This window comes from Anomaloglossus baeobatrachus, chromosome 10, assembly GCF_048569485.1.
Source record: "Anomaloglossus baeobatrachus isolate aAnoBae1 chromosome 10, aAnoBae1.hap1, whole genome shotgun sequence".
NCBI lineage: Eukaryota > Metazoa > Chordata > Amphibia > Anura > Aromobatidae > Anomaloglossus > Anomaloglossus baeobatrachus.
Genome location: NC_134362.1, coordinates 207,276,577 through 207,302,835, shown reverse-complemented (window position 1 = coordinate 207,302,835; position 26,259 = coordinate 207,276,577). Strand labels below are relative to the sequence as shown.

The following is a 26,259-nucleotide window of genomic DNA, read 5'->3' as shown; positions in this document are numbered from 1 at the left end:
AACATTGTACCTGTCGCACCATCGGCATTATGGAAATGTCGGAGGCTGCAGCGATGATACGATAACGACGCTTTTGCGCTCATTCATCGTATCAAAAAGGTTTTACACGTTGCGATATCGACTGCGACGCCGGATGTGCGTCACTTTCGATTTGACCCCATCGACATCGCACGTGCAATGTCGCAACGTGCAAAGCCGCCCTAAGACTATGAGGAATAATTGGGAAAGGCAATATATTCTAAATTCTCATAGCAAATGGTCTTATGGAAGAAGATCTGTGGGAAATAGAAGAATATTGATCACTTTCTCAATCCCTTCCTTACCTACTGCAGTACTAGTGCTACAGCTCGCTATGTACTGCCTACACACGGCAGCCTATATGAGAAAGCAGAATGGCAGTGTACAGCATGGGGGGAGGAACCACGCCTCTGATAAAGCAGGAGGTGGGCTTTAATGCAGTTGAGCTAGTCACTTTTTTTAAATTGTCGTCAAATTGGACAGCCCCTTTAGGCCCTTTGCGCACTGGAATGCAGGCAATGAAAGATTACTGCACCCGCGGTAAAAACGCGGCAAACCGCACCCGAAAACTGCATGCGCTTTGCCGCGGTTTTACCGCGGTATTGCCGCATGCGGGTTGGTACATGTGCATTATTGCATTCAATGCAATAAAGCACATTGAAAAAAGAAAAAAAAAAAAAAAAGTCATTTCATTCTGAGATAGATAGAGAAATAGACAGATAGAAGAATAGATAGAAGAATAGATAGATAGATAGATAGGATAGAGTCCCTGTGAGCACACACTGCATTTCTCACTGTCGGCAGTGGGAAATGCCCTGTGGTTACCTCTGCTGTCTCGCTGCGAGGCTGCATTCAGCGCTGGGTCTGTTTCAGTCGCGGCTGGATGCAAGCATCGCAGGACGTCGATTACGCCGGAGCTGTGTGTTTCGGGGGGGTTAATAAAATGGTGAACCAGGAGCTCTTTTGTGTTTTATTTAAAATAAAGGATTTTTCGGTGTGTGTGTTTTTTCACTTTACTTACGGGTTGATCATGTAAGCTGTCTCATAGACGCTGCCATGATCAAGCCTGGACTTATTGGTGGCGATCCGCCGCCATTAACTCCTTACATTACCTTGATTGCCACCACATCACGGCAACAAGAAGAGTCGGGGACACTCCGGTACTGTCGCATAATGCATGCGACAGTCCCGGGGCAGCTGCGGCTGATATTCTCGGCTGCGGGAGGTGGGAGGGAGGCGGGGGACATTAACCCTGCCCCTCGCCCTCCCCAGCCTGAGAATACCGGGCCGCCGCTGTGTGCTTACCTCGGCTGGAAGGTAAAAATACAGAGGAGCCCACGTGTTTTGTTTTCTAGATTTCCGTTTGCTTTTTATGTGTATTCTATATGTCAATGTCTGTGATCTGTGTGTGTTTACTCTCTGCTCCGCTTCCTCTTCCTGTCATAATGACATCACTTCCCTGCAAACCACAGGCAGCGATGAACATTACCGCAGGTAAACTGCGAAATACCAGAGGGAATAACGCAGGAAAACGCAATGAACCGCACAGAATTTGCTGCCTGCGTTATTCCCTGCGGGATTTCACGATTACATTGCAGTCAATGGAGTGAAATCCCACAGCGACGTGCGGAAAAGAAGTGACATGCAATTGTCTTTGCTGCGGGAATCCCGCAGCAAAACATGCAGCTGTCAAATTCCGCATAGTGCGCACAGCATTTTTTTTTTTCCATAGATTTTGCTGGTGATTCACTGCAGAGATGTTATGAACATTTTCTGCAGCGAAACATGCAGCAAAACCGCAGGAAATCCGCGGGAAAAAACGGTAAGTTTGCACAGGGCCTTAAGAAGTTTTTTTTTACTCTCAACAATCAGAAAAAAGTTGAACGTATTCTGATGCAAGCGCAGGGCAATCAAACAGTTAAAGGGAACCTGTCAGCAGAAATTTCGTAATAAACCTAAAAGATTCCCCCTCTGCAGCTGCTGGGCTGCATTCTAGCAAGGTTCCTGTTGTTATTCTGCCCCCTTTGAGAACTAAATAAATAGTTTATAAAGTCTTACTTTTTGTATGCAAATATTTTTTTCTGTACACGGGGGCGAGCTCTCTCGTGTCCGTTAGTCGCCCTCCTGCCGCTTTACGCCGTCCCCCATCGCTCATTTCCATACTGAAGCCACAGCCCAGTGCTCCTGAGGTCTCGCGCATGCGCCGTGCCACTCTCGCGGTACTGTGCACTGTGCACAGTGTGACTGCTGGTGACGTGATTGCACAGGCGTGAGATTATGGGCAGCGCTGTGATTGTCATCAGCAAGTACCCGCCCATAATCTTGTGCCCGCGCTTTCCCCTCTGCCTCCACCGTTCTGCGCAAGCGCTGGCCAGATGAACCCACATCACCTCTTACCCATGTTTCCCTGGAGCAGGAAATAGATGGGGGAGCGGAGCACACCACCGATCAACAGGGTTCATCTGGCCAGCGCTTGCGCAGAACGGTGGAGGCAGAGGGGAAAGCGCGGGCACGAGATTATGGGCGGGTACTTGCTGATGACAATCACAGCGCCGCCCATAATCTCACGCCTGTGCAATCACGTCTCCAGCGGTCACACTGTGCAGTGCCGCGAGTGCTGCACGGCGCATGTGCGAGACCTCGGGAGCACTGGGCGGTGTCCTCAGTATGGAAATGAGCAATGGAGGACGGCATAAAGCGGCAGGAGGGCGACTAACGGACGCAAGAGAGCTCGCCCCCGTGTACAGAAAAAATATTTGCATACAAAAAGTAAGACTTTATAAACAATTTATTTAGTTCTCAAAGGGGGCAGAATAACAACAGGAACCTTGCTAGAATGCAGCCCAGGAGCTGCAGAGGGGGAATCTTTTAGGTTTATTACGAAATTTCTGCTGACAGGTTCCCTTTAATCCTTTCTTGAAGCTGCTTCTGCCTACAAGAAGATAATAAATAGTCTATTTAAATAAACAATTTATTTTTCCGCCAGGTCTGCACATGGAGAGAGGTTTGTCTGTTTTCATTATGTAGACGGCGCTGAGCAAAGGATTTTTATTCATCCTTACGTCCCGCAGAATAAGTGATGAATGAGGGCATCAGAAAATAATGCAATGTTGGGGTGGGCAGGCAAAACCCAGAAGAAACCCATCCATTACCAGGGCATTCACCAAGGAGGAATACATTACATGTAAGGTTGTAGTCACACATTCATATGGTATAGTTCTTGATATAACCTGTGTAATGCAAACCACTACTTATGGGTAGAACAGATGGAAGAGTAGTCAGGAAAGCCGGGGTGTGGTAACAGGACGACATGTATGGGCACAGGGAGAATTCAGGTGTAGTCGGGTCACGATACGGGGCCAGAATTCCAGGAAGACCCGTAATAACTTCAGGGAGAAAACTGAGACGTAGTCCGATAACGGTCCGGGGTCAAAAGCCAAGAAGTGACGACAGGAACAGGGAGCGGGCAAAGAGAAGTCAAGCAACAATCCGGGGTCAGAAAACAAAGATCAGAACAAAAGCTAAGACACAGGGTAGCAATACGACTACCAAACCAGAATGTACGACTGGCAAGTTTGTGGGGGAGCATGCTCAGTAAAGCAACAAGGCAATAACCAGAAAGATTAAACACCCGAGTACACAAATCGCAGAACAGAATGGCATACTGCACAGTCAATCAACCTGCCAGTTCAGCAGTCCAGAAAACACAGTGTAAGATGCTCTGCACAGAGGAATTGTGACAGTGTGCCATGTCCATGAGGCTGCCAAGCTGATGTCATGCGGTGTTCTGCCCCTTACTCACTAGGTGTCATGGCGGCTCCAAACTCTGTTCACATTGCAGAGTCTGGAAGGCAACCTGATGCGTCTTAGTTTTTCCGACAGAGCCGGGCGTCGTCTGTTTCTGTTCTGTGGCCCTCGGTTTAGCAAGAGTTCATTCCTGCTGGCTGGGGAATGGCTGCTGAGGTCAAAGGTTGCTGACGTTCTATCACAGCCGCCTCCGCCTTATATAAAATGGTGAAGCCCAGCCTCACATGCCGAAAATAGCTCCAGCGTTATTGGTCTTTGTGCGTGGTGATCCAGTTGTCGGTGAATTGTTGTATGCAATTTGGTGTGCTGCGGAAATATCCTTGTTTCTTTATTTCCACCCTGTAACTTATTTCTCCCTGAGCAGGTATTGTATTTTCCCCTGTGTGTGCTAGCAGTGAGTTTTAGCCTTGGTTTTCCCATGTCTGTCGGTATTTGTGCGATTCTATACTCCTGTCCCAGCCCTCCCTAGGGGTCTTAGACCAGGACTGTGCAGGAGTTAGGGTTATCTTGGCGGTCCAGACATGTCTACCATCAAGCCTATTTCTGGAATAAGAGACAGTTTAAGTCTGAGGACCGGTCTAGGTGCCCCTCACTCCTGTTTACCGTGTCAAACCAGTCACAGCTGAGGTTTGGGACCCGTGGTCAGTCAATCCATTTGAGTGCACCCGGTCCAGATTCAGAACTCCATTATTTCATGTAATATCTGATCACATACTGCAGATTTTTGGGGACATGCTAATGTAGTTCACTGTCAGGGTATATGGACGCCATAGAGGATAAGGGGGTTCAGGTTGAACTCATCTGGTTGACATAAAAATGTAAAAAAAAAAATTCAATAAAAATAAAACATGATGGCGCTCCTGTGAACTTGCGAGCTGTTCATGAGTCTTTGCTATTGTTAGAATTGCGATGTTAATATCTGATCACATTCCCAGCACTCGCTTTATGTTGCTATTTATACCGCTATACTTTTCTTATGCTTGTTACATCTTTAATAAAAAAAAGCATTGAAATATAAAGTGCTGGGGGAGGCTGCTGCCGGCTCAGTCTTTGTGTCCTCAGACACTGAAAGTAATGGGTACATGTTACCCACACAGTTACTCATCCCTCCCTCCCTTCATATTAGGAATAATTGAGATAATTGGCATGCAGATTAAATGTAGATGATTGCACAATTAATCTCGCCTCGAACCGCCTACTTCCCCAACAGGAGCGGCGCATAGTCACCAGGCCGAGAACATCTGCTTGGCACAAAGCAAATGCACAAAGCCAAGAGCTGGCAGCAGTGGGGTGTAAGGGAAAGGGGCGAGCGCCCGAGGGCACTGCTGACTTCCTATGAGACAAATAGGGGAAAAAGCTTAAACGGTAGGGGTGGAATTTACCGATGCAGGCAATTGTTAGAGCAGGTGAGTAGACGCAGAATGCTATATAACTGCTTATATTGGCAGCACAGGAACCTTGTTGGATATAAGACTGCAAATTCTGATTAGGAAAGAAAACCTCTCATCTCCATGTATAGAAAGGTAAAGATAAACAATGGAAATCCAAAGCTTATTGACATTTTTCAGATGTCGGCGGCCTATCAGCTACCGCAGATGTGACAATACGGTTAATGGAGGTCGACGATGTCGTTTCTTGCAACCACAGTCCCGCTGGCATCATAAATGCGCATGTCTGCACACCGAAACGAGAAACGCAAAGAGTTGTCCTCAGGGCTTGTGACAGAGGATACAGCGCCCCCTTCACATTCAGGCTTCCCGATGATACTGCACTTCGCCGACAGTGGAAGGTGACTGCTTTGAATGGTAGGTACTGGACTACACAATAGCACACAGGAATAAAATGTTGCACGATTTTATAAACCACTAGCTGTAGTACCCGGGCATTGCCCAGGATAGTAACTGTCTCTGTCTCTCTCCCAGTCTCTGTGTCGCTGTCTGTCTCTCTGACTGTGTCTTTGTTTGTCTGTCTGTGTCTATGTCTCTGTCTGTTTCTCTCTCTGTCTGTATTTGTATTAGTCTGTCTCCATCTGTGTCTGTCTGTCTCTCTCTATGTGTCTGTCCCTATATGAGTGTCTGTCTGTCTCTCTCTTTCCCCGTCTGTCTCTTGCCAGGGCTGTCTCTGTCTGTCTCTCTTTATCCGTCTCCCCACCGACATCATATAACCTCACACATAAGCTTCTTATACTAACAGTTTATTTTGTTCCTATAGCAACCACTGACAGTTGCTATTAATAGCCTGTAGCTCCCACCTCCATTCAGTTTAATGGAGGCAGGATTTTGGAGAGTAACTGTAAAGCGCGGGGTTACATTTTCCCGTCAAAACGTAGTCTATGACGTTCCCTGAGTCACATAAGGCGCCTGTGCAAAATTTCGTGATTGTAAATGCGACGGTGCAAATTTCTTTAGCGGACATACACACATACATACACTGAGCTTTATATCGTATATTACATTTTGCACTTATTATATTCTAAGTTGTATCAGATATGAGGGAAATTACAGCTGTATTCAGGCTGCATTATATACTGGCATAGAAAAGGAGTGCAGCTCTGGAGAAAATGATGTTTTTTATATTGCTACAATGAACCCATTAGGTGACAGGTATATACATATTATACTGTATCATGCTGCCATTACTCCGCAGGTACCCATGCGTATCTATCCATGGTGGTGCATTATATAGAACCTACGGTTCAACACATGCGGATCCTCATTACTGATAATGGGACGGATCCACAAAGTCAACAAGTGCAACTGAGAGGTAAGATCATGGAAAAATACATGAATCGTTATCACTGCGGGATCCAAATCACACATCGTCCGTGGACAGGCTGTACGGCCATTTGATTTATTGACGACTTTCTTCGTGGAGGCATAACGTTGCAGATTCTCTAATATTTAGGCTTGTGTACTCCTGACCCTTTCACGTTCGCTGAAGTCTGTGTACATGATCTGTCGGCTAAAGTGTGCTTGTCACACAGAAAAAATGGTTCTCTGGCCCAATAAACATTGCTTTTGGCAAGCGAGGCTTGGTGTTACTAATGAGTGGTGCTGCCTGGGCCTCGGGGCTGACTCCTCGTTCTATTTTCAGTGTGTTTTGAGTGCTCGCTCCCATACATCTCCCGGTGAACTACGGCAGGATAGTGCTGAGTGCTAGACACAAACACAGCCGCACATCTCCTGGGACCGGGGAGGTGAAGACACGCAGGGCTAAATTTAGTTTTGCTGTGGGCTTCTGGAGACTGAAGGCGTCAGAGGAGCAAGGAACGGTCCTGAGGGGAAACATTTACCAATCTTATCTCACATCTTATCCCTTTACAGTAAGGTTTTGTCCAACTTTCTGACTACTTATGTTCCAACAGTTTCCAGAGCGGACGGTTCTCCTTCACCAAAGTAAATCTCTCGTGTAAGAAGTTCTCAGTAGGGTCTGGTGAGGAAGGGGCAGAGTCCTTATTCTTCATCTTAAAGGCCTTTACTAGCACCGAGCAGTAAAGACTTTGTTCTGCAGGATAATTCTCCAGGGTTTTCTTGATAGATTCAAACATTCTCCCTGTACCAATGATTGAAGAAAGTGTCCTGTAAAAATTGGTAGTAGGTTTGGGAGTTGATTTTGAGACCATTTTCAAACCAAAAAAGGTCCAAATAACTCAACTTTAATAATTCCAGTCCATAGAAGGACCCCACCTCCACCTTGCTGGGGTCTGAGTGGAAGCAGAGCTCTTTGCCAGGTACTTATCTGGCCATGGGCCCATCCATCTGCTACGGAATGAGTCACTTTCATCTCATCAGTACATAATGAACAGTCTTCAGATACTTTTTGGCCCAGTCTTGATGTTTTTTGTCTTGCTGAGTGGTACTCGGGCTCTGCCTCCGCACCTCAACCGTGTCTCTGAGCACTGAACACCTTGTACTTCTGGGTCTTGTTTAGTAGTGGTCGGCTTCGGACCTCCTTACCTCGGCTGTGTCTCTGAGCACTGAACACCTTGTACTTCTGGGTCTTGTTTAGTAGTGGTCGGCTTCGGACCTCCTTACCTCGGCTGTCTCTGAGCACTGAACACCTTGTACTTCTGGGTCTTGTTTAGTAGTGGTCGGCTTCGGACCTCCTTACCTCGGCTGTGTCTCTGAGCACTGAACACCTTGTACTTCTGGGTCTTGTTTAGTAGTGGTCGGCTTCGGACCTCCTTACCTCGGCTGTGTCTCTGAGCACTGAACACCTTGTACTTCTGGGTCTTGTTTAGTAGTGGTCGGCTTTGGACCTCCTTACCTCGGCCGTGTCTCTGAGCACTGAACACCTTGTACTTCTGGGTCTTGTTTAGTAGTGGTCGGCTTCGGACCTCCTTACCTCGGCTGTCTCTGAGCACTGAACACCTTGTACTTCTGGGTCTTGTTTAGTAGTGGTCGGCTTCGGACCTCCTTACCTCGGCTGTCTCTGAGCACTGAACACCTTGTACTTCTGGGTCTTGTTTAGTAGTGGTCGGCTTCGGACCTCCTTACCTCGGCTGTGTCTCTGAGCACTGAACACCTTGTACTTCTGGGTCTTGTTTAGTAGTGGTCGGCTTCGGACCTCCTTACCTCGGCCGTGTCTCTGAGCACTGAACACCTTGTACTTCTGGGTCTTGTTTAGTAGTGGTCGGCTTCGGACCTCCTTACCTCGGCTGTGTCTCTGAGCACTGAACACCTTGTACTTCTGGGTCTTGTTTAGTAGTGGTCGGCTTCGGACCTCCTTACCTCGGCCGTGTCTCTGAGCACTGAACACCTTGTACTTCTGGGTCTTGTTTAGTAGTGGTCGGCTTCGGACCTCCTTACCTCGGCTGTCTCTGAGCACTGAACACCTTGTACTTCTGGGTCTTGTTTAGTAGTGGTCGGCTTCGGACCTCCTTACCTCGGCTGTGTCTCTGAGCACTGAACACCTTGTACTTCTGGGTCTTGTTTAGTAGTGGTCGGCTTCGGACCTCCTTACCTCGGCCGTGTCTCTGAGCACTGAACATCTTGTACTTCTGTGTCATACTCAGTGCTGGTCAGGGTCTGCCTATTCACCTCGACCGGGTCTCTGGGCACTGAACACCTTGTACTTCTGGGTCTTGCTCAGTGGTGGTCGGGCTCAGCATCCTCACCTCGGCTGTGTCTCGGATCACTGAACACATTATAGCTCTGGGTCTTGCTCAGTGGTGGTCGGGCTCAGCATCCTCACCTCGGTTTTGTCTCTGGGCACTGAACACCTTGTACTTCTGGGTCTTGCTCAGTGGTGGTCGGGCTCAGCATCCTCACCTCGGCTGTGTCTCGGATCACTGAACACCTTATACTAAAAATAGTAAATATACTAAATATATATAGATAAATATCTTTTTTGGCCCATTTTGCCCGAGAAAAGAAAAACATAAGCACAAGCTGCTTAATTCTGCACACCCTGATAAAGGGTATGATGTCCAGTTATGTAAGGGTACTTTCACACTTGCGTTCAGCGCAGTCCGTCACTATGGAGAATAGCGCAGTCAGTTAACGCACTGCGCTATTCTCCATAGACTTGTATGGTCGATGCACTGTAACGCAAGTGTCAGTGTTGCATCCGCTGGATGACACAGCGTCGTTATTTTGACGCATCGGGCAGAAGGAACGCAGCATGTAACGCTTTTTTGAGTGGCGGAAACCTTTATTTTTCACTGCGCATGCTCTTTTTTTTTTTTTTTTTTTTTTAATCACAGAAACTTTATTTTGTTTCTCGGTGGCCGAACGTTCAGCTCAGCGCCCGGCCGCGGGTATGTGAGAGTGCTCAACTGAGCGCCTAGCCGCCGGCATGTGAGAGCGCTCAACTGAGCGCCCGGCCGCCGGCATGTGAGAGCGCTCAGCTGAGCGCCCGGCCGCCGGCATGTGAGAGTGCTCAGCTGAGCGCCCGGCCGCCGGCATGTGAGCGCTCAGCTGAGTGCCCGGCCGCCGGCATGTGAGAGCGCTCAGCTGCCGGCATGTGAGAGCGCTCAGCTGAGCGCCCGGCTGCCGGCATGTGAGAGCGCTCAGCTGAGCGCCCAGCCGCCGGCATGTGAGAGCGCTCAGCTGAGAGCCCGGCTGCCGGCATGTGAGAGCGCTCACCTGAGCCCCCGGCCGCCGGCATGTGAGAGCGCTCAGCTGAGCGCCCAGCTGCCGGCATGTGAGAGCGCTCAGCTGAGCGCCTGGCCGCCGGCATGTGAGAGCGCTCAGCTGAGCGTTCACAATAGTCTGCTGCCGGTAAAACTGTAAAGAAGAAGAAAAAAAAAAGCTTTCCGTTGCGCCATTATATGCAACGCATCCGTTGTATCCGTCACACAATGCAATGCAACGGATGCCGTTCAACGCAAGTGTGAAACTAGCCTAATGAGGGTGTGCGACATAAGCATATCACCTATAGGTATAGGTCCAATAGGCATTCACGATTTTATAGCCTGGAGGTGAAAAATGTGCATAAAAAAGGATAATATGGTGAAAATACTGACCGCTTAATAACGGAGCTCGCAGTGTATCTCACCCATGAAGTGATCTGATCTAAAACCAGTGGTAACCTTTGTTGCTTCCAGTAGGGATCAGCCTTTTGCAGATTAAACCCCCTGGATGTAAAGTGATTATTATTCCACATGTAAAGGGCACGTATAATTACATAATAAGCAAGTTCACATCAGTTTGGTGCTTCCATTATTATATTATTTTGTATAATTCCCTGACATTTAGCGCTGCCTGGCTGGGGAATGTTCGAATGCTTGACAAGTAGAAAAAAACAATCACCATAACAATGCATTCATTTCTTCCTTGGCAGCAGCTGTGATCCTCCTGGCAGCAGCTGTGATCCTCCTGGCAGCTGAGCGATGGGGCTTTCACATCTGTAAAGTGAAGTCAGCGCTGCGCAGGGCCCCGGCTCCACCTGAATCTACTCTGCCCCCTGCTGGTCCATTCCATATTACCCGGCCGTTGCTGTTACATTCTTGTAAATGCACAGCGGCCAAAACCCCTTTCAGGGTAAATGGAAAAGTCGACTTCACATAATTTGCTTTTCTATACCAGGCTGAGTAAAGTATAGGAGAATCATTAATGCATATAATGGATATTTTTATGCTTGACAGCTGAGAACGCAACAGGCAGAGATGTGAGCAAAAATAGCTGCATAATGTGTACAGGTTTCCAAGTAGAAATAATGATGCTCGCCGGCACTGCTGCATAGGCAAATAAAACTAATAAAGAGCACACAAGGAATCTGATGTTTTTCAGGCATTAGCCGGTATACATTGTGCTCAGGCAAAGACATGTAACTTCCATGACTGAATGTGCGGCACTCACCACCAATGGTTGTGTTTATTAATAGCCCTTTATGGGGACATCCTGCCAGCCGTATGCTTATCTTGGCCATGTATCAAAATAAAAGGGACCCATTGCAGCTTTATTATTTTTTAATTATTTAAATAAAATTTAAAAAAAAAAAAAAAGCATTGTGTAGTCACTCCCTCCCAATTTTGACACCCAGTCAAGATAAAGCAGACAGCTGGGTGCTGGTACTCTCAGGCTGGGGAGGTCCATGGTTATTGGACCTACCCAGCCAAAAAATAGCAGCCTGCAGCTGCCGTAGAATTGGCACATCAATTAGATGCGACAAACCCGACACTTTACCCTGGAGCAGTGGCAATCAGTGTAATATAAGGGGTTAATTTTAGCTATGATTTGTCAAAAAGAAAAATCACAGTTGTCATCAAGCTCAAGGTTAGTAACGGGGAGAGGTCTATCTGTAGGGGGTCTATTTATAATTAAGTAAAAAGAAATAAACCCAAAACACAGAAAAATTATTTTAAAAAAAACCCTCTTTCTCCATTTTATTAACCCCTAAAAGACACCTGCATATCCGATGTAATCCACAGTCTAATTGTCCTGCTTTATTCCCATTTTGCTTCCTTTTGCAGCCCCCTCGCCCTTACTATCACCATTTTATAACACTCAAGTTCAGGTTTCCATATACTTAAATGGGGTTTGGAATCCGGGGTCAATCTGGTCCTGAACAGGTAGCGATGGATGGACGCCACTGAACAACCACGGGTTCGCCCATCTTTGTTACCCAAATGTCTGTGTATCATTATCCTGTACCCCAAGTATCAGAGTCATTATACTGCTCACCCAGTGTCATTATCCTATCCTGTACCTCGATTGTCCGTTCATAATCCTGCCCCCAAGTGTCAGTATCATTCTCCCACACCCCAAGTGTCTGCTTCATTATCTTGCCTCCAAGTGTCAGGTTTCCAGGTTTTCCAGTTCTCTTTTGAATGAGCTTGCCCTCGGTTAACATGGAGTTTACTGTTCTGTTGCCCTACTTCCTGTCTAGCTGCTTAAAAGGCCGCCTCTAAGCCTAGTCCAGTGCCTGAGTATACTGCTTGTTGTGTGCTCCTGCTTTGCTGCTGCAAATCCTGTTTGCCTTTGGATCCTCCTAAAGACTACCGACCGACCGACTCTGGACCTTACCCGGTTTCTCAAGCTGTGCCCGGATTCCGTCTGCCATCTTCGGTCAGCACTCTGCCCGGTTCTCTCTGGTTCGTAACCACTCTGGACATTCATCCCGTACGGACACTCCTGGACTTTTACCGCTTGCCCCTTGTGTCCCGGCTGCTGCGCATTTAGGCCTTCCGGGGTGATTGCCGGACAGTCCCTGTATAGGGGTTCGCTCTGGTGGTCTCCCTGGGGGAGTCCGGTGCGTGGCCCCGGGAATTCCCTTCGCTCCGTTTCGGGAAGGTATTGTGTGTATTTGTACCGCTGTGTTTTCCGTTGTGTATCTACCGTGGTTACATATTATAAAATATCTTGTACCAAGAACTCGTCTCTGATTGTCATTGCCCTACGCTATCGAAATCCTCAGAACATATATAAGTATTACACCAAGTGTCTGTGTCATAATCTTGCCTCCCAAATGTGTCATTATCCTGTACCCCAAGTAGCAGTGTCAATATCCTGTACCCAGAGTGTCAGTGTAAAGGGGGATTTACACGCTGCAATATCGCTAACGATTTATCGTCGGGGTCACGGTGTTAGTGACGCACATCCGGCGCAGTTAGCGACATCGCAGCGTGTGACACGTACAAGCGACCTTAAACGATCGCAAAGAGACAAAATCGTTGCTTTTGGAGGGGTCGTCCAAAAACCAAATATCGTTGTCTGCTTAGTAGCGATGTTGTTCGTCGTTCCTGCGGCAGCATACATCGCTATGTGTGACACCGCAGGAGCGAGGAACATCGCCTTACCTGCCTCCACCGGCAATGAGGAAGGAAGGAGGTGGGCGACATTTTCCTGCCGCTCATCTCCACCCCTCCTCTGCTATTGGACGGCTGCCGTGTGATGTCGCTATGACGCCGCACGAACCGCCCCCTTAGAAAGGAGGCGGATCGCCGGCCAGAGCGATGTCGCTGACCAGGTATGTGCGTGTGACGCTGCCGTAGCGATAATGTTCGCTACGGCAGCGATCACACAATATCGTACACACGACGGGGGCGGGTGCTATCGCGTGCAACATCGCTAGCGATGTCGCAGCGTGTAAAGCACCCTTAAGAGTCAGTGTCCAGTATCCCAATTGCCAGCATGTCAATACAGCACAGTGACAAGTTTGGCGCTTCTGTGCCCAGCAATCTCCAGATAAAACTTCCTTTTATCATCTTTCACAATACCTTACAGTCTTTAGGTACCGTCACACTAAGCAACATCGCTAGCAACATCGCTGCTGAGGCACAACTTGCTAGTGATGTCGCTGTGTGTGACATCCAGCAACAACCTGGCCCCTGCTGTGAGGTCGCTGGTTGTTGCTGAATGTCCTGGACCATTTTTTAGTTGTTGCTCTCCCGCTGTGAAGCGCACATCGCTGTGTGTGACAGCGCGACAGCAACAACTAAATGTGCAGGGAGCCGGCTTCTGCGGACGCTGGTAACCAAGGTAAATATCGGGTAACCAAGAAGCCTTTCCCTTGGTTATCTGATATTTGCCTTCGTTACCAGCGTCCGCCGCTCTCAGCTGCCAGTGCCGGCTCCCTGCTCCCTGCACACGTAGCTGGAGTACACATTGGGTAATTAACCCGATGTGTACTGTGGCTAGGAGTGCAGGGAGCCGGCACTGGCAGTGTGAGAGCGGCGGACGCTGGTAACGAAGATAAATATCGGGTAACCAAGGGAAGGGCTTCATAGTTTCATAGTTTTTAAGGTTGAAGGGAGACTAAGTCCATCTAGTTCAACCCGTAGCCTAACATGTTGATCCAGAGGAAGGCAAAAAAACCCCAATGTGTCAAATAAGCTCCAATGGGGAAAAAAAATTCCTTCCTGACTCCTGGCTTCTTGGTTACCCAATGTTTACCGTGGTTACCAGCGTCCGCAGAAGCCGGCTCCCTGCTGCCTGAACACGTAGCAGAGTACACATCGGGTAATTAACCCGATGTGTACTGTGGCTAGGTGTGCAGGGAGCCAGCGCTAAGCGGTGTGAGCTGGTAACCAAGGTAAATATCGGGTTGGTTACCCGATATTTACCTTACCAAGCGCAGCATCGCTTCCACGTGTAGCGACGCTCCAGCGATCCCTGCCAGGTCAGGTTGCTGGTGAGATCGCTGGAGCGTCGCTTAGTGTGACATCTCACCAGCGACCTCCTAGCAACTTACCAGCGATCCCTATCAGGTTGTATCGTTGTTGGGATCGCTGGTAAGTAGTTTAGTGTGACTGGGCCTTTTGCCATGGCCTCTCCTCCGCTCAGTAATACAATAGATTGAGGGTTGCGTTTTAATCACATTGGCTGTTGCTGGTCTTTATATAAGAACACATGTATGTAACAACGAACGTCTCCGAGGACAGATCATTTAGTTACAAGAAGCAGCCGGTGGTCCCGCGGCTCGGCTTGAAGTCACTGGGGGACGCCAGCCTTGTTCTTTCATTCAAGACTCTCAACTCTCTCGATTGAGTTTGATGTGGAAATAATTTTTAGAAAAATTGAAAGCGGTGTGAATGTGGACAAAGAGTGCGCTCATTATCTCCGGAGTGACTCAGCTCGCATCCCCAGCGCTCGGTAACTTATTGTAATTGCCATGTGCCAATTAGGCTGAAAAGCGGCTTCTTCGTGCTTCACGTGGGTTTTTCAGGCCGGCAGAACTTATTACAGCTGACACAAGGACTTCAGCCGAGTGTGAAAACGTGGACAACAACCTCCAACCTCTCTAATCATGTGTCAGACCGCTCTTTATATCTTGTAATATGGTTTGTTGTGGGAGAGAAAAATAATTTCCAGTTGAGAGAGATTTCCCATGCACATATATTTTTATAAACCCCCCTATTCATGAGATGACGATGAAGTGACGGCTGCGCCTGGTGACTCTGACAATGAGGGTTTAGTTGAGTATTTGGGGACAATCTGGTTGCTGTGGATAAGGGTACTTTCACACTTGCGTTGTTTTTTTTTTTTTGCCGCAATCCGCTGTCTTGGGAAACAGCGGAATCCGTTAACGGATTCCGCTGTTTCCCATAGACTTGCATTGATGACGGATTGTGCCAAAAGTACCTGCGTTGCTTCCGTTGGCCGACACTCCGTTGCTTCGAGCGGAAGCAACGCAGAATGTAACGTTAAATGCTTGCGTCAAATTCCGTTGGTTCCGTTAAAATTTATAATGGTTCCCTATGGTAGCAGATTCCGTTGCTAAGTGCTTAACAACGGAATCCGCTGCTGGATTCCGCTAATTTCTACTGAGCATGCCCAGAATGAAAAAAAAAAAATGGAAAAAAAACAGAGCCGACGGATTCCGTTAGACGGTCGCCTAACGGATGCCAAACGGATACAACGGTCCGTTATTTCACAGGAATCAGCTAACGGATTACTGTGAAATAACGGATCCGTTGCATCCGTTGACACCACAAAAATAACGGATGCGTCAAAACGACGCAGCAACGGACCCAGCGGATTTCGCCCAACCCAAGTGTGAAACTAGCCTTAAGTAACTTTTTAAGGGGTTGTCAACAACACATAGTTATCAACCCCAGATTACTCCGGACCCCACTGTATGTATCTGACTATTCTCCTTGTTTCCTCCCAGTTAAGGTCTGTCACTGTAATACCAGAGGGCACTGCAAGATTAACGTAGACCGGATGGAGGGCATGCCCACAGTCTCGTCAGCCCTGGGCATCATCCTGGGCACATTGGCAGCTATAGGTAAGGCCTCATTATCATCGCATCCTATACATCTCAGGTTGTCCAGACCTGTGATATTGATGACTAATTAATACCATATGGGTGGGGTACAGACTCCTGCAATCCCCACTGATTAGCGGTCATTAGCTCCCTCTGAGGAGCAGCACGTCTCAGTTCTGTAGCTCAGCTCCTATTAAAGTAAATAGGAGCCGGATGGTATCACCCTAGAGCGTGCACTACACAATGTACGAAGACGTGCCGCTCGGGTCTGTACACTGTGTACACTTGGCGTCTGCACTGGGATTGGTGGGGAGTTGTCCCCTTGATGACCTGATATTAATTAACGTATTTTTCCAATTATAAGAGGAAAATGAGGAGCGAGTCCTATAATCCTAGTGTAGGTTATCGGAGGGGTGGTGGAGAGTGGGGACAGGAGGCAGGGGCGATGCTGCGGACTGTGATATGTTAGGGCTGTGCGGCAGAAGGCGCTGCTCTGTGCGGTGAGGCAGGGACCATCCTGAAAACGTTGGCGGTGCAGGCTTCAAATAATGGTGCTCTTCGATCAAGATTTCATCTGCGCACGCGTTGCTTCCGACCCATTGATGTCCCAGCAGCGGAATTAAGGAAAATGGCGCCCGGAGGTGAAGATGAGCTCTCGGCTTGTCATTGAGCCAATAAACGCAATCTGCGCACACGCCAACTCCGAATGCCATATCTTTGAAGCCCGCACAACTGACCGGTCCTGGATGTTTTCTTTGCTTTACAGCGCTGCCAAGCATCTGGAACACCCGCCGCACCGCCCTGCTCCACGCCCGCCCCTGCCTCCTGTGACACCCACTCCACCACCGCTGCCACACCGCCCTGCTCCACGACCACCTCTGCCTCCTGTGATGCCCACTCCACCACCGCTGCCACACCGCCCTGCTCCACGACCACCTCTGCCTCCTGTGACGCCCACTCCACCACCACTGCCACACCGCCCTGCTCCACGCCCGCCCCTGCCTCCTGTGACACCCACTACACCACCGCTGCCACACCGCCCTGCTCCACGCCCGCCTCTGCCTCCTGTGACGCACACTCCACCACCGCTGCCACACCGCCCTGCTCCACCACCGCCCCTGCGTCCAGTGACGCCCACTCCACCACCGCTGCCACACCGCCCTGCTCCACGCCCCTGCCTCCTGTGACACCCACTCCACCACCGCCGTCACACCGCCCTGCTCCACGACCGCCCCTGCCTCCAGCTCCACCACCACTGCCGCCCCCCTTGGTAAGACACCACCGGATTAGAAGGCGGACCCCCTTTTTTTCCTCCTCTAAATTTGGGGTGCGTCTTATAATTCACTGTGTCTTATAAAACAAAAAATACGTTACCTGTTTTAAAGATAGGCCATAAATATTACAGTCCTGGATAACCCCTTTAAGGCTAGGGCTACACGGAGACAATTCTTAGACTAGTTGTATGATCAAAAACATTTGACTCCTTACTTTGTTTTGGCAACTCTAAAATAATTACAATCAAACTGCATAGACGTTGCAAACTTGAAAACCACTTGATGCAAAAAGTCATGTGTGATCTGAGACCAAAACTCAACTCTGCCGTAGACTGTGGGTCGTAATTGTTAGATGTGATGTTTAAAGGCAATCTGTCTGCTGGTTTTTGCTCTACAGTCTGAATACAGCATGCTGTAAGGGTTAACACACAGATTTCAGCAGTGTATGTCTTATCAAACTGTGTACTGTTGTTTACCTACTATGTTTGTTTTAGCTTCAGAAATTATTATTGCCGGACTACATCAGCTAGTCCAGTACACCCCCTTCTGTGATTAGCAGCTCACTGTTTATAGACATTGTCATGGGGTAATACGGCGAATAGGATGATACAGGGTTCCTAGGTTGACCCTACGACTAGGAACACTGAGCTGTACCTTATCCCGATGGTAGACTTAGTGGTAGTCAGGGTCAATCCTCCAACATGACCCTGTCTCCTGTCCAGACTCTAATAACTGCCTCCCTACCACCCAGGGGATGGACGCGGATGGAGCCTAACAGCCCACCAACACAGAACAACAGATGGGGTAACAAAAAAAACTCATGCACACCAAAACTTACACCTGAAGCAATCAAGGAAATACGGGTGAGGAATAATAAGGTAAATGAGGTAGAGCAAAAACCCTCACCTTGCACAGATCACAGCAGACAGCACAGCAGCAACCACCACGTCCTCTCTGCTCCTAGGCTAGCTCCTAACTGAATAGAATAACCAGCACAATACCCAGGAAGCAGAGGGCTTATATCACAGACAGAAGTGATTAAGTGCTGAGAGCTGAGCAAGTCTGCAGGAATTAACTCTTAATGTGCCTGAAGAAAAAAAAAAAACTACATGTAAAAGTGGCTGGTCCCAGATGGTAAATGAGAGCGCTGACCCCGAGTCTGTCCTTATTCACGTGACAGTCATAGTATATAGAGAGCCTGGTGTGGGCGACAGCAGCTTTCTCAGCTCTGTTGCATGTAAAAATCTAAAATCTCAGTGTCAGAAACACTGCGTCCAGTAAACTAAATGATACATTGTTGGATTCAGGGCCTCTATGCCAACGTTATGCTGCTCTCAAATGAGATAGCAAAAACAATATTTTGGTCACCATATAGTCCAAGTTATTCTACGATATCTACATAATTACAAACATTTTCTAATTAAGAAACGCTGCTATAAGATATTGCTGTATGTGTTACTTTCTTTCAGGTCTTATTCTCATCATTGTCTTCTGTCGCTTGGCCCATTCACAACCGATTAAGAGCAGAGACACGCCGGACGCTATTCCGCTGCGGAGCGTGGCCTGAATGAGCCGCTGTCAGGTGGAGGAGGACACGGTCAGCATTTTCTAGCAACAAAGCCAGATTTTCCTTCTCTTCACTTCTGTACTCGGTGCTGCTTTGATTGGTAACGACTATTCCTGTAACATATTTATGTATCTCAGGGTCTGTCCTCCTCACTCTTTAGTTCTATCTAGAAAGTATTGGAAAAGATTCCAGATTTTGACGCCGTTGATAAAAGCAAGACTTCATTCAGATGTCCATAAATCCCAGCCACGGCCAAAAGTATCGGCACCCTTGAAATTGTACCAGAAAAAGAAGTATTTCTCCCAGAAAATTATTGCAATTACTCATGTTTAATTTTCTATGTGTGTATTGCATCAACACAAATTATAAAAAAATAAATAAATTGGCAAATTAGACATAATTTCATACAAAACCCCAAAAATGGGCTGGACAAAATTGTTGGCACTCACAACTTAATATTTGATTCCAACCTCTGGAATAAATCCCTTCCATCAGTCGCCTCCTGTCCCCGTCCACAGCTTCTTCCTCCTCTCACCTGGAATCTCAGACTCTTCTTTATAAACGTCTCCAGGTCTCTCGTATCTGAAGGCGTCTCCTCTCCTCTTAGCAGCAATTTCAAGTTCTCCACATAGGGGTCAATGGGGTTTAGATCCGGACTCATTGCGGCCTCTTCAGATCCCTCCAGCGCTTTGTTTCCAGCCATTTCTGGGGCTTCTTGAAGTGTTTGGGGTCATTGACCTGCTGGAGACCCCTGACCTAGGACGCACTCTCCAGCTTTCTGACGCTGGGCTCTACATTGCCACCCAGAATATATTGGTAATCTTCAGATTTTATGTCTTGCGCAAAGTCAAGGCCCCCAGAGGCAGAGATAACAAAATATCTCTGAGCCTGTATCATATGTGACTGTAGGTGCTGTGTTCTTTACTTTGTTAGCTTCACTCTTTTTTTTTTGTAAACAGTAGACTGATGTCATTTACCAAAAAGCTCTATCCTGGTCTCATCTGTCCGACAAGACGCTTTCCCAGGAGTTTGGTTACTCACGTATATTTTGGCTTTTTTTCTGTCTCTGTGTCAACAGTGGGGTCCTCCTGGGTCTCCACCACAGCATTTCATTTCATTCATCTGTGGGAGGATAGCTTGCGCTCACACTGATGTTCCTGAGCCTGTAGGGCGGCTTGAATTTCTTTGGAACGGAATACCCACCATCTAGACTATTTTGCGTTATAACTCTTCAGCAGTTTTTTTTTCTCGGCCATCCACATCCAGGGAGATTATCTACAGCGCCATGGATTGCAAACTTCTTGAATATCTTATGTACCGTGGACAAAGGAACATCAAGATCTCTGTAGATGGACTTGTAACTTTGAGATTCTTGATATTTCTTCCAACAATTTTGGTTTTTTTTAAGTCCTCAGACGGTTCTCGCTCTCCTTTTTCTGTTCTCCATGCTTAGTGTGGGACACACAATGCAAAGATTGCGTCAACTTCTCCCCTTTTTTTTTTTATCTGGTTTCAGGTATGATTTTCATATTGCCCACAATTGTAACTTGCCAGAGGTGAGTCTGAACGAGCATCACAGGCTTGGAAAAAAAGTTGTTAACCCACAATTTTGGAAAGGTGGCGGTAATTTTGTTGGGCCCATTTTTGGAGTTGTGTGTGAAATGAAGTCCAATTTGCCTTTTATTTCTCTGGTTTCTTTATGTGTTGTTCCAATAAACACAAAGAAAACAAACCTATGTATGACAAAACATGTGTAATTATAATAATTTTCTAGGATAAATACTTCATTTTCTGGAACAATTTCAAGTTTGTCAAAACTCTCGGCCATGACTATATGTGATCTATCCATGATTTTCACAGGTAAAACAAAGTGCCCATTAAAGTCTATGGTGCTATTCACATATTGTTTTTTGGGGAACATTGTGTCTGTAAGAGAAATCACTATAAAAGGCCTCCTTCACATGTACTTTTTCCCAATACGTGGGATATCGGTTTTTTTTCATGGATATCACATGCACCCATTATAACCTGTGGGGCTGATCTTATGTCGTGGATGACGAGCGCCAATACAAGTCTATGATTCTGTGACAAATACGTACAGCTGCCGGGGAACATCCATGTGCTGTACGTGTAACATTGAAAAGTATCGAAGCTTCGTCATTTCTTTAGCCATCCATGGAAAACACTGCTGACTGATGGTAAAAACGTACACATGGCCGATACACCAATGACACCTTGATCTAAAACACTGTGTTACGTCCCCACCGGAGTCCACTCCAGCGACTTCTGCTCCGATTGCCAGGCGACGCCGTGTTCCTGTCGTGGATGGTGCTGGTGATGGGAGAGGAGTCGATGCCAGCGGCACCGGTGGGCGCAGGCTCCGATCATCCACTGGGCTGGGTTATCTTGGGATATGCAGTACCACTGGCTGACTGTGGGTGGCGTGTGTCTTCCAGCTGAAGTTGCCAGCGTTCAGCTACAGCCATTGGGAAGACACCACACTCTTCTTAGCTCCCCTCCTGTCTGCTGACCACTGCCAGAGATAGTTCTGATTTCCTGGCTCCTGGTCCGCCCTATTCTGTTTTGTGATTCCTGTGTGCTGACTTCTGCGTGTTTTCTGACTACCCTTCTGCCTGCTGTTTTTGTACCTCGCTGCCCGATCCAGATTTGACCTCTGCTACGTTTTCTGATTATGTCCTTGTCTGACGATTCTGTCCCTGTTCTGCTATTCCTGGTTTGACCCTGCCTGACGACTACTCTCATCGGACTGCAGCCTTCCACAGGTAGTGATCTCCCGGGCCCTGTGTAATTCCAAATCCCTATATAGGGGTTAAAGGGTTTCAGGGTTCTGGGGGTCCTGCTTGGTGAGTGGCTTCCCTCTAGTCTGTCCATTACATCCCACCTGAGTCTGTTGATCCAGGCAGGCGTTACACACTGATGACACAGTACCATTTTTTTCAAATACATGTGAAGGAGGCATGACACAGGAGCCCCCCACCCCACCCCTGTTTTAGGCATGTTTGCTTTCTGTATTTACTAATAAACTTTGAAAAAAAATATGTATTTTTTTTTTAGAATAAAAAGCGACTCTATACTATATGTTGCTCCCTGCAGCTTAGATATTAAACAGGAGCAGTCACCAGAAGTGGCCAGCTTAGGTGTGCCTTTGGGCTGTTCTGCATTATAACCTTGTGATCCAAGCCCCCTTGATGAAGACTATTTAAAAATTGCACTAAATAAAAAAGGCCCATATCTCTGGGATCATATGGCACTTTTTTTTTTTTTTAAACCCATAGTCAGGGTAACAGTGAGAAGTCACCGGTTCATATAACTGTTCGCATCGTAAAGATCCCTAGTAACTGTATACGGCATATCTACTTATAAAAATTTCTACCATTGGGCAAGATTAAAGCGCACCAATCACCAGGATTTTCCTATATAACCTAATGCCAGCGCTATACTGGCACTATCAGGCTGATTCTATACATACAGTGCTATACTGGCACTATCAGGCTGATTCTATACATACAATGCTATACTGGCGCTATCAGGCTGATTCTATACATACAGTGCTATACTGGCACTATCAGGCTGATTCTATACATACAGTGCTATACTGGCACTATCAGGCTGATTCTATACATACAGTGCTATACTGGCACTATCATGCTGATTCTATACATACAGTGCTATACTGGCGCTATCAGGCTGATTCTATCCATACAGTGCTATACTGGCACTATCAGGCTGATTCTATACATATAGTGCTTATACTGGCACTATCAGGCTGATTCTATACATACAGTGCTATACTGGCACTATCAGGCTGAGTCTATACATACAGTGCTATACTGGCACTATCAGGCTGATTCTATACATACAGTGCTATACTGGCACTATCAGGCTGATTCTATACATACAGTGCTATACTGGCACTATCAGGCTGATTCTATACATACAGTGCTATACTGGCATTATCAGGCTGATTCTATACATACAGCGCTATACTGGCGCTATCAGGCTGATTCTATACATACAATGCTATACTGGCGCTATCAGGCTGATTCTATACATACAGTGCTATACTGGCACTATCAGGCTGATTCTATACATACAGTGCTATACTGGCACTATCAGGCTGATTCTATACATACAGTGCTATACTGGCACTATCAGGCTGATTCTATACATACAGTGCTATACTGGCACTATCAGGCTGATTCTATACATACCTTTAGGTGTCAGCTAGGATGTATAGGTTTTGAAACACAAGCAAGTAAAGTTTGTTAAATGAGCAGCTTTTTGAGTGGCAGCAGCTGCCAATCAACTAATAGCTGGGGTGGGGTTTGATAGTGATTCCCGCCCCCTGTCTGTCTGTCCTCAACCTATTATTTATGCTAATTCTATTATAGAATCGATTTACTAAGAAGGACCTGTGCTGATGTCATACCCATGTGACCAGAAGGGGCGTTGGCTCAGCCAACATAGCTGATACCAGGAAGCAACATTATTTTTCTGTTGGCTGAGGCCCGGCTCCTTCTGGTCACATGGGTATGAAATCAGCACAAGTCCTTCTAGTCACTTAGTAAAGAAGTCCAAATTATCTGGCCCAATGGTGGGTGCGTATCTTGATCATGGTTATGGGACCATTCTCTTCAATGTACGCCTGCAGCATTCTATGACTGATATTTATTTCACAGATGCTGACTAATAAAGCCTTTATATTAATTATACTATATTGTATAAGAAATGCCCTGTAAATTATTTTTTGGGGAAGATCATGATAACTCAAGTCCTTACAAATAATGGCCATTGACAAAGTCTCTCATACCCGACTATAGACTGCAATAGTCATCAGCCCACTAGGGTAGCAGTTAAGCAAATTTCCTCTCTGACATAATTAGTTTTACAAAGCGATCTATTTATATGTTTCTATCTTATGAAACATAAGAAACTCATTTGCTACATTAAACCGAGGAAAATCTCATCTGCAGCCACCAGTGCGCCTGACAACTGATCAAACAAGCCACAGAAAAAGCCTACAAACATTTTTCCATTTTGCTTTTAAAGAAGTTTCCACTTCTTAAATGCCCCGACAGAGCGTTGTGTAACAGAAACATTAGCTGTGGTTAACTCACTCCAGAAAAGTCTGTGTATCCCGAGTCGCTCCGCCGCCGGCCTCCCGATAAGTGGATAACGAACGGCGAGTCTTGCTGTACGGGACAGGGCGAGCGATGGCCGCACCAATCACAGGACATTCATCCCTCCGAGAAAGCGGCACAGAATGAGCTCTGCAAGGGGCTTCATACAGCAACTATTCACTGTATAACACTGCTATAACCCGGGCATCTCCTGTATATCATTATATATGTACAGCCAGTATAACCTGGGCATCTCCTGTATATAATTATATATGTACAGCCGGTATAACCCGGGCATCTCCTGTATATAATTATATATGTACAGCTGCTATAACCTGGGCATCTCCTGTATATAATTATATATGTACAGCCGGTATAACCTGGGCATCTCCTGTATATAATTATATATGTACAGCCGGTATAACCTGGGCATCTCCTGTATATAATTATATATGTACAGCTGCTATAACCTGGGCATCTCCTGTATATAATTATATATGTACAGCCGGTATAACCTGGGCATCTCCTGTATATAATTATATATGTACAGCCGGTATAACCTGGGCATCTCCTGTATATAATTATATATGTACAGCTGGTATAACCCGGGCATCTCCTGTATATAATTATATATGTACAGCCGGTATAACCTGGGCATCTCCTGTATATAATTATATATGTACATCCAGTATAACCTGGGCATGTCCTGTATATAATTATATATGTACAGCCGGTATAACCCGGGCATCTCCTGTATATAATTATATATGTACAGCCGGTATAACCCGGGCATCTCCTGTATATAATTATATATGTACAGCCGGTATAACCTGGGCATCTCCTGTATATAATTATATATGTACAGCCGGTATAACCTGGGCATCTCCTGTATATAATTATATATGTACAGCCGGTATAACCTGGGCATCTCCTGTATATAATTATATATGTACAGCCGGTATAACCTGGGCATCTCCTGTATATAATTATATATGTACAGCCGGTATAACCTGGGCATCTCCTGTATATAATTATATATGTACAGCCGGTATAACCTGGGCATCTCCTGTATATAATTATATATGTACAGCTGGTATAACCTGGGCATCTCCTATATATAATTATATATGTACAGCCGGTATAACCCGGGCATCTCCTGTATATAATTATATATGTACAGCCGGTATAACCCGGACATCTCCTGTATATAATTATATATGTACAGCCGGTATAACCTGGGCATCTCCTGTATATAATTATATATGTACAGCCGGTATAACCTGGGTATCTCCTGTATATAATTATATATGTACAGCTGGTATAACCTGGGCATCTCCTGTATATAATTATATATGTACAGCCGGTATAACCCGGGCATCTCCTGTATATAATTATATATGTACAGCCGGTATAACCTGGGCATCCCCTGTATATAATTATATATGTACAGCTGGTATAACCTGGGCATCTCCTGTATATAGTTACATATGCACAGCTGGTTTAAAAGTTATACATCCTCTTCATGCTGATATAACCTGGGCATTTTATAAAATTCTAGCTATGGCTCCTGATCAGCACTAACGGAGGCAGAAAAATGTGTACGGTAAATATACAGAAGACTACTGATCTCATGCACAATGCCATACTCATGAAGCTTCCGAGTAACCCTTCGTGTGACTCATTTCTGCCTGATTTCCAAAGCTTTTATACAAACTGGCGTTATGTCAGGACCATGACAAATGCATCAGCAGGAATATCGTGGCTTTGATGAATCTCTGGATGAGAGGCGGGCATACTGTCCGTGTCTCACCAGTATTGATAACCCTCCCCCCATGGCGCTCGGTGACATGTGAGAATGAATAATATTTTCCATTCTTTCTTCCACGGTGTTTTATTATAATAAATATCTCTCTCCAGTCAAGAGATCATAAATCTCCACTCTCCATGTAATAAGAAGCGGCAGGACACGTGACTGAATCGTAGAAGAGCTCTTACTTATTATCGCACTTAGGCTATGTGCCCACGGTAGAATGTACCTGCGGATTTTTCTGCCTGAAAATCCGCGACTTTCGCGGCAAATCCGCACCCGCGGATTTACCGCGGATTTTTTTTTTTTTTTCCCCATTCAAAACCAAAAATCCGCACCAAATCTGCAACAAACAATTGACATGCTGCAGATTTTTCCGGATCAAAATCCGCGGCAAATCCGCCGCGGAAAAATCCGCAGCATGGGCACAGCATTTCCAAAATGCCATTGAAATGGCTTGGAAGTGCTGCTGCTGCAGATTTTCGGCAAATCCGC

The 26,259-nt window shown here is 46.6% G+C and overlaps 1 protein-coding gene across 5 annotated transcripts in view; it reads left to right on the top strand.

The window, feature by feature from the left end:
- CDH16 (cadherin 16) overlaps positions 1 to 26,259 on the top strand; it is a 128,397-nt gene that overhangs the window by 70,284 nt on the left and 31,854 nt on the right. Inside the window, exons 14-17 of one of the 5 annotated variants that reach the window (XR_012727322.1) lie at positions 5,394 to 5,630; positions 6,472 to 6,588; positions 15,880 to 15,996; positions 18,719 to 18,916. Coding sequence is in view for 4 of the 5 variants with exons in the window: in XM_075326205.1 (XP_075182320.1) it covers positions 5,394 to 5,630; positions 6,472 to 6,588; positions 10,609 to 10,835 (581 nt within the window). In the remaining variant the exon portion in view is untranslated. Of the gene's footprint in view, positions 1 to 5,393; positions 5,631 to 6,471; positions 6,589 to 10,608; positions 11,222 to 12,156; positions 12,399 to 15,879; positions 15,997 to 18,718; positions 22,228 to 26,259 lie in introns of those variants that run through there. The other 4 variants (XM_075326208.1, XM_075326206.1, XM_075326209.1 and 1 more) reach the window with 4 other exon arrangements.